Source organism: Callorhinchus milii, unplaced genomic scaffold (assembly GCF_018977255.1).
Source record: "Callorhinchus milii isolate IMCB2004 unplaced genomic scaffold, IMCB_Cmil_1.0 Scaffold19, whole genome shotgun sequence".
NCBI classification, from domain to species: Eukaryota; Metazoa; Chordata; class Chondrichthyes; order Chimaeriformes; family Callorhinchidae; genus Callorhinchus; species Callorhinchus milii.
Window position 1 is genome coordinate 9,603,884 of NW_024704760.1, and position 16,509 is coordinate 9,620,392.

Sequence of the window (16,509 nt, forward strand, 5' to 3'; positions counted from 1 at the left end):
TCATTGGCGTTCTGGCCTCAGTTGTGGGTTTAGGTCCATGTTGCAACATAGCTTGACAGTCTGGGCTGATGCTCCAGTGCAAACCTGCGGTGCTGTCTTTCAGTTCAGATGTTAAACCAAGTTCTCATCTGCATTGTATTGAGTAGATATTAACGATCCCATGACATCGTTCAAAAGAGAAGGGAGTTTCCTTCCTGATGTCCTGGCAAAGAAGCTTCCAGATTCTTGATCAGTCCCCTCATGGCTGTTTGTGGGATGTCGCTGGTGCAAATGGCTGCCGTGTTTGCCTACAAAAGGAGTCACTGTACTTACTGCAAAGCACAGGATGGTTGGCGAGGACACTCGGAGAAACTGCCTTCTCTTTTTGAAAGGTGTTATGCCCACCTGGCCAGCTAACAGCTAACATTCTTGTCCGAAGAATTAAGCCTTTCCCACGTGTTCCTGCTACACTGTGCTGTGTGTCAGTCTGGAGTGTGAGACTTGATTCCACAAATACCTGACCAAGAGATGAGAGTGCTACTGAATACGTGTGAAGTGCTTTGAGATGTCCTCCTGACGTGATAAGATCTGTATCAATGTAAATTATTGTTGTTGCCTGCACAAGTGGAATTTTCATTTCTGATTAATCTCAACTTGCAAAGCCATTCAAGATATTAATTTTAAGTGAAAATCCCCAATAAAAATATTACTGCCATAGTATCTGCTTGATAAAGATCAGTCTGGCACTGCATAGATCAGCTGATATCTGTCCCTAATGTGGTCATTTACTTCATGCTAATGTGTTCATGTACATGAGAGTTGTTACGGTCTGAAAGGCTGGTGGAAGCAGATTCGATAATTGCTTTCAAAAGGGAATTGGATAGGTACTTAAAAAGGAAACAATTGCAGGGCTATGGGGTAAGAGCGTGGAGTGGGACTATTTGGTTGCTCTTTCAAAGAGATGGCACAGGCACAATGGGCTGAATATCCTCCTTCTGTCCTGTAAGAGCTTGTTTCTTCACGTAGGATGGTGTAATCTATCCTACAGGAGGCCCTTTGACCCACAAAGAAGGCTGAGTAAAAACCTGAACTTATCATAAAAGATCACATTTAGAAATGACAAAGCCGACCTTTTTATGCAAATATATGAGCTCAATACATGGTAATGGAAACCTAAACTGGAGGATTTCTCTTGGCTAACAATCCCACAGATATAAACCAGTCCTTCACTTCATGACTGTTTGTGGGGCACTGCTATGTGCAAATTGACTGCTCCTCTTGCCCACAAAATACACCTCACAGAAAAACTCTGCAATGGGTGCTTTGAGACGTTATAGGTGCTTTATCAAATGCGAGGCTTATTTATTGTCTCCAGTTGCTCAGGGTAACGGCTGATGTTCCGTGTATAAAGTTTCACGTTCCATGGTTGTGTGCTCTGAAATGCCGGGTTATTAATATAGAGGCTGGATTTCCATCTTCGAAAGGTGATCTGTGTGAAGCTGGTTACTGTGTCTCAGAGCTTCCCTGCAGGAGGCTGCGTGGGCAGTGAGGTGGGGACCACCATTTGCAGGATCTGTGGAAGCAACAGCCTTGAAGTGACTCAAGGTCTAACCTCGTTCGTGGTTTGCAAGGAATTTCGATGTATAATTTAGGTTAATGATGATTGCAGCTCCACACCCATTGTTTTCTTTTCCTTTCCGTTCCTTACAGCAGCTCCTCTCCACTTTGCTCCCCCACCAGCTCCCAGTCGAAACTAAACGGGCTTGATACTCACTGTTTTTAAAAGAGCTGAATTCTCGACCTCACAAGATCGCAAGAAAGGAAACCCTGCTTTACAGTATTTCTGTGTCTGTAGTTTTGTTAGAAGGCCACACTCAATTTTCAGATTGCTTCCTCTTCTGACAAAAGTTTGATCCAAACTTAGATATGCCATTGCTGTGTCCCAGATTGTAATAATAATAATCCTTGCATTTGATATAGTGCTTTTCACGTCGGGAGGACGTCCCAAAGCGCTTCACAGAACATACTGCAAAGTGAATTGACTGTATATTTGTGGGCGAACGCGGCAGCCAATTGCGCACAGCAATGTCCCACAAACAGTCGTAGACTGAATATGACCAATTTATTATTGTTTTTGGTTTTGGAGGGATTATTATTAGGCTCTGTGTGGAGTAAGGAAACTTGCCCAAGGTTTCGCCCTCTGCCTGGAATTGAACTCAGGTCTCTCACTTGCAAAGCGAGTGCTCTAACCACTGAGCTACAATAATGTCTTAGTTCCATTTCAGCCACCGCACCCCTGAACTCTGGAACGCTCTTCTTCAATCCCTCTGCCTTGCCCCTGCCTTCCCCATCTTCAAGTTGCCCCTGAGGACCTTCTTCTTTGACTGTGCCTATGGTCACCTCCCTCTGCCCCCCAACTCGGTATCGTGCTCTCCCACTGTCCAGCGCTCTGGGGCGCTACCCTGCATGAGGGGCGCTGTGTAAATGCAAGTTGTTGTTCTTATTAGAAACCATTTTGTCCCAGAATTATTTAGAGAAACCTCAAAAGAACTCTTCAGTTAATTACCCTTAATTACCAACAACAACTTGCATTTGTACAGCGCTCCTCACCCAGGGTAGCATCCCAGAACGATTGCCATATCAACCTGTCCGCACCCTCTGCTCAGCAGCTCTGGCCTGCTTCACGTCCCCCGTTCAGCCTGCCCCACCATCAGCAATTGAGCCATCACGGTCATCTCTTTGACCGTGCCTTCAGCTCCCCTCTCAACTCTCTACCCCCTCCTTGCCCCCTCCCTTCCCTCCCCTCACCCTGACCATTTCCCCCCTCCTCGCTCCCTCCCTTCCCTCCCCTCACCCTGACCATTTCCCCCCTCCTCACTCCCTCCCTTCCCTCCCCTCACCCTGACCATTTCCCCCAATGCTCGGGTCCTGACCCAACTGTACGGCGCTTTGGGACGTCCTCCCAATGTGAAAGGCGCTCTATAAATGGAATCTTGTTGTTGTTGTTGTTGTATCAGCCTCTCTCCCCCCACCTTTTGGAACTCCATTCCACAGTCCCTTCGCCTCGCGCCCTCCCTTGCCTCCTTCTCGGCACATCTCAAGTTCCTCTTCTTCATTCGTGCCTTTGGATACCCTCCTGACCTTCACACCTCCTGATCCCCTCAACTCCCAGCTTGGGTCCAAATCCCTGAAGGTCCAGCACCTTGGGACATCCTCCTGACGTGAAAAGCGCTGTACAAGTGTAATTTGTCGTTGTTTTTAGGCAGTTTTACTCTTTGGCTGAGTCCTAAAAGGTAGCTTTTGGAATCTTATAGAAACAGATCCTTACACAAAGAGAAGAATTTTGCAGTGTTCACCTCTAGCTTTCAAACCAATTCAAGGCCCGCGTCAGGATGTTGAACTCAAATATTTAGGGCTGATGCTCCAGTGCAGTGCTGGGGTGCGCTGCATTGTCAGAGGTGCCGACTTTCAGATAAGCTCTTAAGCGAAGATCCCGTCTGCCTGTTCATGTGGATGTTAAAGATCCCACGGGACTATTCGAAAAAAGAAGAGTATTTCCTGCCAGTGTCCTGGCCAACAATCCCCCAATTAAAATTAGTCACTGTTTGTGGGACATTACTAGGCATGCTGCCGCATTTGCCTACAAAAATACATTCACAATACTCTAAAATAAATCCTGTGAAGCACTTTTATACATCTTTTGGACATGAAAGGCTCTATATCAAACGCAAGGATTATTTTTCTATCCACCAATCTTCCCATTCCATCATCAATATGCACTAACATTGCATCTTGAAAATTAACCTTATATTATTCTCCACAGCTATTCGGTACCAATAATAATAATGATATAATCCTTGCATTCGATATAACGCCTTATCACGTCTTCGAGATGGCTCAAATACTTCACAGAATATACTGTAAAGTGAATTGATTGTATATTTTGTGGGTAAAACGCGGCAGCGAATAATACAGTCATGGTTTGAGTTACCAAATTATTGAGGCATTGTTACCAATGCCTTGGTTTGCAGGCCTGACCTGCCCATCACTGCAGTAACGTGCCCACCACATTCACTTGACACCCCTCACGTCTCTGTGTCCTGTTGGTGAAACTATTATTTATTCACTGCGGTGTTAGATTACTATATTAAGGAGTCCCGCAGCGTAGTGGTTAGTGCGCTCACCTCACAATCGAGAGGACCTGGGTTTGATTCCCGGCTGGGGCGAAACCCGAGGCAAGTTTCCTTACTCCACATGCCTCTGTTTACCGAGCAGTAAGTAAGAACCTTACTTGTTGTTAAGCCGTTGGTGGATCGCTTGCCAGGGGCATGGTCTTTGCACATGCGGTTAGCAAGTGGTCTGATCGTCTGGGATATTCCCTGATACCAGCGTACACCGGTCCTGCCTCAGAGTGTGGTTGCTGTGCCAGCAGCAGCTTCTACACTAAATAAATACCCACACCCAGGTGTTCACATTGTGTGAATATGAAGGCCAACCATTATATTCCCATCACTGCCCTCACCTCAACTTCCAGCCCTCGCCCCCACCCTCACACCCTCACACACACACACATACGCAGTGTGTACAGCTTAGGTTTAACATGAGTTGGATTCCATGAAGGAATACAGAGAGGTGGGGGGGGCTGGGAGGAGGAACAGGCATGAGTGTGAAGGAGGAGAGAACTAACGGACGAGAGAGTTACTTAAGTGTCAAACTTGAGTAACGTACCGGGAATAGGGAAATGTACAGTGTAACGGCCTCCGTGTTAAACGGTTGAGAGTGAGTGCGGGGGGAACAGCGATGGGAAGCAGCAGGATAGGTTGAGATAATTTGCCACAGACAGAGAGAGGGAAAGGCTCACCAGAGACAGCCTGACAGCCGGGCACAATGAAATACTGTACTGACAACAACAACAGATTACATTTATTTAGCGCTTTCACATCAGGAGGAGGGACAGACTCACAGAGAAAGACTGATGAGAGAGAGATGGACAGAATGATAGAAGGACATACACAGTAGAGAGAGAAAGAGACAGAGAACAAACCCACCAAGAGATAAATCAGCACAGAGAGGGACAGAGGCAGGAAATGATAATTATAATCCGTGCATTTGATATAGCACCTTATCCCGTCTTCGAGACGTCTCAAAGCTCTTCACAGGATATACTGTAAAGTGAATTAACTGTATTTTGTGGATGAATGATGAACAGAAAGGCAGAACCACATGAGTCAGAGACTCATACACTGTGCTTGCTGCCAACTGCTCACTGCAGACCTCAGCTCTGGATAAGCTCTGCTCACTGTGGCCTGTCCTGGGACAGAGTCTTCACTACTACTGCTATATGGCCCCCACTGAGACCTACTTCTCTCTGTGAGGGTGAAGAGCTACGGCTTATCTAATCGTTGCTTATACCTCGAGCCCAGGTACATGACGCCACATATTACATCCTCACCGCAAGGAGAGAAGCCTCTGCGAGAGCCTGGGGCCCACAGGTCAGGGGATTCTTGCTGAAGTTTATATACCGGGAGCAACTCGACCCACTCAGCTCCTGTTAACACTGCAGGCCATAGCCCGAACGGGTAGGGTGGTCCGAGCTGGACAAGCAGCAGGAAAGCTTGCCAGACTGTGCTCTCAATGGCAAGGTGTGCGGTTTTAACTGGTTAGACTCCAGCAGTTACCCCAACGCACACTCTGGGATACCCAACCGGCACCTAATACTTTCTGGAATTAGGTAAGCAGGATGTGTCCTTCCAGGGAGAGAGTGTGCATTCCACTCCGGACTGACTTGGGGAAATCTCTAGTGATTTGTGTGTATGTTATTGCCTGTTTTGATATCCCCAAATACTCAACAACAACAACGTGCATTTAGATAGTGTCCTTCACCCAGGATAGTGTCTCCCACCGCTATTTCTATCCTTTTTTTTAAAGTTTCCTGTGAGCTTCTCATTTTATGTAATCTTTCAGGTCTGAGCTGTCGCTGCAGATTTTGGGTGTTGACTATCTGACGTTTCTATTTTAGATTTTAAAAATGGAAAAAGAACAATATTTAAAGCAACATTGAATATTGTTGACCTGAGGCTTATTCTGTGGGTTTCAGCGCCTCGGGACGTCCTACCGACATGAAAGGCGCTACACAAATGTAATCTTGTTGTTCTGTAGTGCAGACTGTCAGTCAGACAGTGCCATCATTGACAGTCAGTGTCTGTGTGTCTGTCTATCAAAAGGTAGACACTGGACACTGACTTCCAGCAGAGAGAAGCTACAGCTGTTTGGCTGTTAAGGGGCTGCGCTACTCATTCCTCCCAGTGTTTTCAGGGACATCGGCAGGTCAGCGAGGGCTGATGTTGCTGATGCTGAGTTTAAAGCTGCCGCCTGAGTGGGGTGGAACTATGTTCAAGGGTAGTTTCCGACCTATTAACACCATACCAACCTGTCCTCTCCCTCGGATTGGTGGGCACTGGCCTGCTTCATGTCCCCAGCCCTGTCTGCCCCACCGTCGGGTGTTGGGCCTTCAGCTGGAACTCCATCCTAGAGCCCCTCCGCCTCACCCCTCTCCTTCAAAACCAGTTTCATGACCTTCCTTTTTGGTCATGCCTTCGGCCACCCTCCCATTCCCCCCCTCACCCCCACACACCTCCCCCCTTGATTCCAACCCCCAGCTCAGATGCGGACCCTTAATTGTCCAGCACCTTGGGACGTCTTTCCGACGTGAGAGGCACTATATAAATGTAATTTTGTTGTTGTTGTTGCTGTTGTATGTATTCAGTGCTGCCCAATTATCTTGCTGGATTTCTAAGGTAACAGACACAGTGCTTGGAGGTGCCTAAAGTTGGGTATTGGAGATGGTGCAGGAGTTAATGCCACTGTTTGCTTGTGTTCTCCAGGTGCTCTCTCACAACCTGTGTACAGTGCTGCACATCCCTCATGACCCCGTGGCCCTCGAGGAGCATTTCAGAGATGATGATGATGGGCCGGTATCCAGCCAGGGCTACATGCCCTACCTCAACAAGTACATCCTGGACAAGGTAAGCTCACAGCGCAGGTTTATCTGCTACGGTCACGGTGAACTTTGGGCTGATTATTGTTCATGTTGTGAACGTTGTAGTCAGTCACTGAATCCTGGGCACGTTTAACAAAATTTATATTTCTTAATCGAAGCCTTACTAAGCCCTACTAGGCTGACACTCCAGCACATTGCTGGGGGGGAGGGTGGGACTGTACCACCTTTGATGACTCACTTTGTGGCTGTTTGCAAATTGGCTGCCACATTTGCTTACAAATGCGCAGTTGTGACGCTTTACAGTAAATCCTGTGAAGCACTTTGAGTTGTTCTCCTGGTATCAAATGCGAGGATTATTATTTATACTTGAACTACTTACGCCTCGTGCTTGTAGTCAGTAATCTTCTCAGAACCACTTGAAAAGTCTTATTCCTGAAATAAGTGCCTGCTTGCGTTGGATTGTATCTGGGGTGTATTCTGGCTCTAGCGCAGTGTGGACATCGCAACTCTCAATGACAGCACAGTGTGTTATTCTAAGATGTGCTGCCAAATTCTGAGAGCGGGAATGGAGGAGGCTTGAAGCTTTCCCCAAACCTCAATGATCCATCAATAGTCTGAGAAACTAGACCAGACCAGAAAGGTTTCGTCAGTTTAATCTGGTGCCAAATTCAATCTTAAAGTGTTTCAATGCAGCATCAGCCCATACCATCGCTCCCGTGTTTGGAGACGAAGATAGTCGTTCTTGACTCTGCATGGGCAGCCGAAGGAGTATTGATTGCTCTCATCAGCCTGGCTCAGGCAGTAGCGCTCTTGCCTCTGGGTCACACTTTTGTGGGTTCAAGGCCCAAAATGGGGTCTTTGAGGTCACAATCACGGCTGACATCTGGGGGTGGGGGGGAACGGAGTGTGAAGGGGTGCCATTGTGGAAGGTGCCGTCCTTAAGCTGAGACATTAAACCGAGGTCCTGTCTGCCTGTTCAGGTGGACGTTAAAGATCCCACGACACTATTTGAAAGGAGGAGGTGTTTCTCTTGTCTCCTGGCCAACAATCCCCTAAATAAAATTGGTCACTCAATCTATGACTCTTTGTGGGACACTGCTGTGCATAATTGGCTGCCGCGCTTTGCCCACAAAAATGCAGTCAATCCACTTCACAGTATATCCTGTGAAGTGCTTTGAGACGTCTGAACGATGTGATAAGGCGCTATGTCAAATACAAGGATTATTATTATGGACCATGATGCTGAAAGTCACTGCGCGCTTGCTACATGTGAAATGAGATTTGTGTCTGGATCTTAAACACCAATGGTGTGGTCTCACTGCAGGTTGAAGAGGGGGCCTTCCTGAAGGAGAGCTTTGATGAGCTGTGCTGGACTCTGACCGCCAAAAAGAACTACAAACATGACAAGAACGGGAACTGCACCGTGACCGACCGCGATGCCTTCCGCCTCTGGTGTCTCTTCAACTTCCTGTCCGATGACAAGTATCCCCTGGTGATGGTTCCTGATGAGGTGAGGGTTTCACATGAAATTCTCTGGACGTGACCTTTCTCTTCTTCTGACTCCGAGAAATCTGTGTAAACGATATATCTAATATAGGAACATCATAGAACACGAAGAGGCAGAGGCCATTCAACCAATTGAGCCAGTTTATCTTGGCAGATCTTTTAATCTCAATACCTCTCCTTTTCACTTTACTCCTTTATACCTTTACTGCCCAAGTCTCTGCCTCTCATTTAAAATCCCTATTGATTGCGTCTCTACAGCTTTTTGGCGCTGCGGGTCCCACATCCTCACAACCGTCTGTGTGAGGAAATGCTTCCTGATCTCAGCTCTAACTGTCTTGGTTCTGATGTTAAGGCTCTGCCCCTTGAAAAGGAATGTACTAAGTAACTACCAAATGAATCACTGCCTTTCCTGAATTGGATACGGCACGGAAATAATCCTTTCAACCCAGCTAGTCCATCCCAGCATTTACTGTTCTTCTGTAATTGTCAGGGACCATTCAGAATAAGCGGAAAAATATTATTGATTGTGTATTCTTGCACACAGTGAAGCAATCGTGTTATTGACTGTGATGGAGGGAACACAGAATGGAATAGAGTGATGCCCAGACAAAGGGGTCCTGGACATTGTTGGATGTTGTCCTTTAGGGCAGAGTATTTGCAAAGAAAAGGGAGTTTCTCTCTCCCAACAATCCCCCGAGATAAAATCGGTCATTCACTTCATGGCTGTCTGTGGGACATTGCTGTGCACAAATGGGCTGCTGCATTCGCTTGCAAACACACAGTCCACTGCACAGTAAATCCTGTGAAGTGCTCGGCGACGTGATAAGGCAAAGATTATTATTATTATTATCACCCTCACCTGTGCTCTGATATCAGCTTCAGTCAGACCATCTGCAGAACCTGCCATGAGAGACTGAATAAGCCACTTGATGACTGTAGGATTTGTGTGTTTTGAAATGACTCGTCCACGTCCTGCTGACAAGTCAGGCTGGCCATCAGGTATCTGGTCTCCCTGTGAGGTTCCTGGTGGGCAGCACAGGCTCAGCTCAGCGTCAAACGTGTGGCACCATTGCCATCATCTTCCTCTTATCGTGCTTTGCTTGACTTTGAATGAGCTCTCCATCAAGTCCCCTTCCCCCGCCTTTACTCACACTCCATTTAGATCCAGTTATTTATCAATTCCCTCTCAAAGCCCCATGTCGATTCTGCTTCGACTACTGTTTCCTCACAACCCTCTGTATATAAAACAATTCTCCTAACCTCGGCTTTTGCCCTTTTAGTAATCAAACTTATTATTATTATTATTATTGTTGTACTCTGGATTAACACATTGTAGCATACAGACTGGTGTTAGACCCCGAGCAGACAGGAACTCAGCTTAATGCCTCATCTGAAAAACGCACCTTCAATAATGCAGTATCTTCCCACCAAATTAGAGTGTCTGCCTGTGAAGCTCTGGGACACTCCCCTGCATGAGGGATGCTATATAAATGCAAGTTATTGTGAACTGTGTGAGTTCAAGGTCTCAATGTGGGACCTTTTGACTCAGGGATGAGAGTGTGACCCAAATGTATCTGGAGGATGAGAACAAATAGCTACAGCTCTCTGTATGAGGGCTCTTCCTGGGTTTTTCAATCCCATTTAAAATGTTATCCACCTCTATGAGGTTCCTTCTGAGTCATTCTTTTCTTAAGATTGAAGAATCTGAGCTTATCAAATGGTTGCTCAGGCGTAGGAGAGTGTGGCTTTACACTTGACAAAAGGTGACAACACAGCCTGCTGCTGACTCAGAGCTTTTGTCTTTTGTCTCATTGTATTTGGGCAGTAAAGCAAACCACAAATTTGTCCATCATGTTCCTGTAGCTCAATCACGTACTCTTAGCTCAGTGCTTTTCAGTCATTTCTAATAGTCATTTTTAAAATTATTATAATAATCCTTGCATTTGATATAGCGCCTTATCGCATGATTGAGATGTCTCAAAGCGCTTCACAGAATATACTGTAAAGTGAATTGACTGTGTATTTTGTGGGCGAAACGTGAGAGCCAATTGTCCACAACAATGTCCCACAAACAGTCTTGGATTGAGTGACCAAATTATTTTTTTATTACACCTGGAAACGATCCGCCAGTCAACTACCGCCAGTAAACAGAGGCGTGTGAAGTAAAGAAACTCGCCTAAGGTTTTGCCTAACATTTATGGTTAAAGGACAGATGGAGTGAGTATCCTCCTTGAGGGCGAGGTAAGCGGGGGTCTCCTCGGAGCTGAACTGGCCCCAAGGTGACATGAGAGTGAGCCAGAAGAGTCCGCAGTGTTCCAGGGCACTGCTGATAGCAGCACAGCAGGCCTGGCTCATTGGCAAGAGTGTCCGAAATGAGTTAAGCAGAATGCATCCCTCCAGGGAGAGAGCGCGCATTCCATTCCAACAATCTGTCTCTGGGATTTTGATGCGTGAGTGGGGTGCATGGAATTCTTAGCTTGGTTTGGATGCTCTTAAGCATGGTGATTGGTTTCAGCGTGTGTCAGACACCCGACTGACCCCAAAATGGAGTGAATTTGTCTATCTGATGTTAACGCCCAGGTACCTGATCAACATACAAAGCATCGGAGGTTGTCGTTGGCCTAAATTCTGCTGCTGGACAGCCAGACCCCTGGTGACCTTGGTAATGTCATGTAAATGGGTTCAGATTGCTGATAATACCTCAGTGAAATGGTACTTTGGGGATATTATCTGCTTTGTGCTGCATTGAGAGGAAGAGCATCTTTAGACAGCAGATACCAGACCAGATGAGATGCACAATTTGTGGTAAGGAGAGTGTGATTTATGAACCACATGCTCACTAGCACTTTGGGATCAGAGTAAGACAGCAAGAGAACAATAGGAGGCTTTGATCAAATAAGCAGAAGTGAGAGTGAGCAGATCTTTCCATTCAGCGGCTAAACTTGTCCTGAACTGCGTGGGAAAGGACTCGCCAGGACCAGGAGGCTATTATTTTTGATATGGGGGGAGGGGGAGATTACAGTATTCCTAACCCATTCCATAAATTATCATTTCTTGCATATGAAATGATTTTTAAATTGGCTGAGAATTGCGTACCAAGCATATCATCAACTATCGACTAACTATCCACAGGTTTGGGAGGAGTCCCCCTCCCCCCATCAATGGCCATGCCTTCAGCCGCTATGCCCTGACTTCTGGAACTCCCTGCCTCTGTCCCTCCACCTCACCACCTCTTTATCTGTCTTTAAATCCCATATTAAGGTCTAGCTCTTTGACTGGGCCTATGATCACTCCTGCCAGCTCCCCTTCTCTCTTACTCAGCAGCCATGGTGCAGTGCTCTGAGATGTAATCCTACATGAAAGGCGCTATACAATGCAAGTTGTTGTTGTTGATATAGTGGTTTGGTCCAAAACTTCCTTTCAAAACACATCTTGGGTTTACTTGTTGTTTTAGCCTCTTCCTATTTTTGAATATTGACCTTTTGTCTCGGTCGGTCAGCCATGAGCAGGAGACTGAACAAACACATTCAGCTGATAGTTGAGAGCCACTGAAACCTCTCAGGAACGCCATATAAATACAGATTCCTCCGGCTCTCCATGTGCCAGAGGTTGAGTTGCTACCCTGCGTGAAGGATGTTATATAAATACAAGTAATTGTTGTTGAGTAGATTACACAGTGAGAGAGCTCAGAGTGTCTTAGGACATCAATTGGAATGGATGAAAACAGCTCTGAGAAAAGTTGATAGATACAATGATAGAACTATTGGCTGGATCCCTGTCTCCGAAGACTGTTCCACACCAACCGATTATTCAGGCCTCTTGCGTCTCCACTGCCTCACTGTTAGCAACTGAGAGGATGCTCCCCTCGACCTCACAAACCCCCCTCTCCCCTCTCAATACCCTTCTAAAAAACTACATCTTTGATCACGTCTTGGGTCATCACTTTTCTATCCCACCCACCCCCCTCCTAATTTCTCACCCTGCTTGGATTTTGTCTCTGGAAAGCACTTTGGGACATTATCCAAGCTGAAAGGAATGACAAAGTGCAAGTTGTGGTCTTTACCTCTGTCCTGGATTGAGAATTGGCTGATGGGAAGGAAGCAAAGTGTGTTTGTTAGGGGAGTGCGGTCAAAATGGAGGGAGCGCTTAGGGGTCTATAGTGAGGCCCCTAACCACCAAAGGTCTAACAAAGAGAGCATGATAGGGGGTGCACATGGGCTGATAACTGGCAAATGAGGTTCAAAACAGATAAATGCAAGGTGTACATATAGCTAGTAAGATGGGATGGAACTTGAGAAGGGGGAAGCTGCAAGAGATCTAGCGGTATTAGATGACTCGTCTCTCATTATGTCTGACCATGTGAGGCAGCAATAAACGAGGCAAACAGGACCCTGGGCTAGATGCTAAATCAGTGGAGTTCAGATCCCCAGACGTCATTGTCAGACTGTACGTTGCTCTGATCAGGGCGCACCTTGAACAACAACAACGTGGAGTCCTGTAGCTCAGTGGTTAGAGCACTCGCTTTGCAAGTGAGAGACCTGAGTTCAATTCCAGGCAGAGTGCGAAACCTTGGGCAAGTTTCCTTACTCCACACAGAGCCTAATAATAATCCCTCCAAAAACAATAATAAATTGGTCATTTACAATCTACGACTGTTTGTGGGACATTGCTGTGCGCAATTGGCTGCCGCGTTCGCCCACAAATATACAGTCAATTCACTTTACAGTATGTTCTGTGAAGCGCTTTGGGACATCCTCCCGACGTGAAAAGCGCTATATCAAATGCAAGGATTATTATTATTATAACAACAGGATTATATTTGTATAGCGACTTTCACGTGGGGAGGACGGCCCAAGGCGCTGAACACTGCACACAGCTCTGGTCACTGTGACATAAGGGGCTGCTCAGGCCATAGAGACAGTGCAGAGGAGAGCAACGAGGGTGATCCCCAGTATTATAATAATAATAATAATTATTGGAGTCCTGTAGCTCAGTGGTTAGAGCACTCGCTTTGCAAGCGAGAGACCTGAGTTCAATTCCAGGCAGAGGGCAAAACCTTGGGCAAGTTTCCTTACTCCACACAGAGCCTAATAATAATCCCTCCAAAACCCAAAACAATAATAAATTGGTCATTTTCATTCGACGACTGTTTGTGGGACATTGCTGTGCGCAATTGGCTGCCGCGTTCGCCCACAAATATACAGTCAATTCACTTTACAGTGTGTTCTGTGAAGCGCTTTGGGACGTCCTCCCGATGTGAAAAGCGCTATATCAAATGCAAGGATTATTTTTATTATTATTATAATAATCCTTGCATTTGATGTAGTGCCTTATCGCATCTTCGAGACGTCTCAAAGCGCTTCACAGAATATACTGTAAAGTGAATTGACTGTATATTTTGTGGGTGAAATATTATGTTCGAAGAATGAGCAACAATTAGATAGGGCAAGGGCTCTTCAATCTTGAAAGGAGATGCCTCAGTCTGGCCCTTATTTAAATGAGATTGAAAAAGTAAACTCAAAACAATAATTTTCAGCCGCACCGAGAGAGCAGAACAGGCTTGGAGTTGCAAAGGGCAATTTCAGGACAGACACCCTTTAATCAGAGGGTAATTAACAATTAGATCAGGTGCCAGGAAAGATGGTTAAGGCCAGGACTCTGGATTCATTTTGTAAAAAACAGATCGAGCCGTGATGGGAGGGTGTGTCCTGAAAGGATGAGGTGAGTTGGGCTGAAGAGGCTTGTTCATCTGAGACGGATCTGAATTTTGTTTGAAATAATTCTGTTTTATCAGTGTTTCTGTGCAAAGTTTGCTCTCATGAGTGATGGTAGGAACAGAGTTTTCTTTTATGCACAAGGAATGTGTGAAATGTTACTTGTGACCAATCTTGCCTGCGAGGTGATTAATAATAATAATAATCCTTGCATTTGATATAGCGCTTTTCACGTCGGGAGGACATCCCAAAGCGCTTCACAGAATAGACTGTAAAGTGAATTGACTGTATATTTGTGGGCAAACGCGGCAGCCAATTGCGCACAGCAATGTCCCACAAACAGTCGTAGATTGAAAATGACCAATTTATTATTGTTTTTTTTGTTTTGGAGGGATTATTATTATTAGGCGTGTGGAGTAAGGAAACTTGCCCAAGGTTTAGCCCTGCCTGATTACCTGTTATTGCCACTTTGCCAACCCTGGGCCAACCTCATAAATCCTTATTTGGGAAACTCTTTGTGGTTTTTGTTTGACCTTCCTTGTTCGAAGTTCACTAAACACTAATAGCACATCAAGATCCTGGTCACAAGAATGATGGACAATTGTTGGCTGCAGAGTGATTGCTTTCATCTAATCTTTATGTAAATTGGCAGTGTCCCCTGAGGCATAGGATTAGAATTGAATTATCACGCAATACTTGGGGTATATTGCGTATATCTTTAAATAGGTAAATAGGCTTGTGGTTGAAGTGTAAGCATACCTTATGTATTCTTCATAGCTGAAATCTAAATACAGGCAACTCCATCCTGGAATTTCCAGGGGAGTGCGGCGCTGAGTTAGACATGGCATCGGAGATTGAAACGTGAAAGGTGCTGTTTAAATGTAAATTGTTTTGGTCGTACTTCTTCAATACCCTAAATATATTTATTTAATTAATCAACCATTCTCCCAGAATTGAGTGAGTCAGCCCGGTTCAGTCGGTAGCACTCTCGCTTAAGGTTAATCGTCACAGCTGTCGTTAAACATCAGAATCTGTCACCCCCATCCTGACCCAGCTCCCACCCCACAACAGACAATCTCAAACTTTTTCACGCTCCCCCTGTCCGCCACACACTTCGGACGCAAAGTCCCACATGGCCACCGTCCCTCTGGAAAATTCCACATTCAGGGGCTTCTCAGGCTGTGCGGACTCATCTTAGAAACATAGAAACAGGAGGAAGCCATTCAGCCCTTCGAGCCTGTTCCTCCATTCTATAAGATACTCGTTTATCTGAAGCTCAACTCCAATTACCCGCCCTTGCCCCATATTCTTTGAAAGCCGGACCTGACAAATATCTATCCACATCAGTGTTCAAAATGTGAATGGATCCAGTATCCACAGCCTTTTGAGGGAGAGAGTTCCAGATTTCCGCTGCCTTTTGCGTGAAAAACTGCCTCCTGATTTCACTGCTAAATGGCCCGGCTCTAATTTTAAGATGATGCCCCTTGTTCTGGATTCCCCACAAGAGGGAATAGTTTCTCTGTATCTACCCAATCAAATCCTTTTATTGTTTTAAAAAACAAAATCAGATCACCCTCAACTTGCTAAACTCAAGGGAATACAGACCAAGTTTATGGAACCTGTCCTCATAATTTAACCTGTTAAGCCCTGGTATCATTCTGGTGAATCTGTGCTGCACCCCCTCTAAAGCCAATATATCTTTCCTGTGCCCAAAACTGAACGCAGTACTCCAGATAGGGTCCGACCAAGGCTCTATACAGTTGAAGTCTTGGAGCTTGCCAAACTTGTCGACCGCCCATGGAGTTCTGTAAAGTAGTGGTTAGAGCACTTGCCTCACAAGCGAGAGGACCTGAGTTTGATTCCCAGGCAGGGCAAAACCTTAGGCAAGTTTCCTTACTCCATGTCTCTGTTTACCTATCAGGAAGTAAGAGGCCGGTTGTTAGTCAGTTGGCGGATTGCCTTCCAGTGATGATAAAAAAAAGTGTTCACTCAATTCACAACTGTTTGTGGGACTCTGCTATGTGCAATTGGCTGCCATGTTTCACCCACAAAATACACAATCAATTCACTTCACAGTATATTCTGTGAAGCTTCTAGATGATTTGATGCTGTAACAAAATGCAAGGATTATTATTAATAGCCTGATCGTTGGTCCTGCTCTTGAGGTATTAGATTGCAGGCCGACTAAGATGCCTCCTCTTTCTTGATCTGCTTGTAATTAATTTGCAAAACAAATTATTGAAGTAAGTGGCAGAGGGTGTCAGTGTGGGAGGTGTAGAGCTGACTCGCTGAAGGCACCTGGGACAAGTT

At 45.7% G+C, this 16,509-nt stretch overlaps 1 protein-coding gene across 1 annotated transcript in view; it reads left to right on the top strand.

Moving 5' to 3' along the window:
• The window catches only part of LOC103179055 (DEF6 guanine nucleotide exchange factor), a 77,318-nt gene that overhangs the window by 28,674 nt on the left and 32,135 nt on the right, over positions 1-16,509 (top strand). The window contains exons 2-3 of the mRNA XM_007894122.2: positions 6,864-7,004; positions 8,304-8,489. Coding sequence (XP_007892313.1) covers positions 6,864-7,004; positions 8,304-8,489 — 327 coding nt within the window. The remainder of the gene's footprint in view (positions 1-6,863; positions 7,005-8,303; positions 8,490-16,509) is intronic.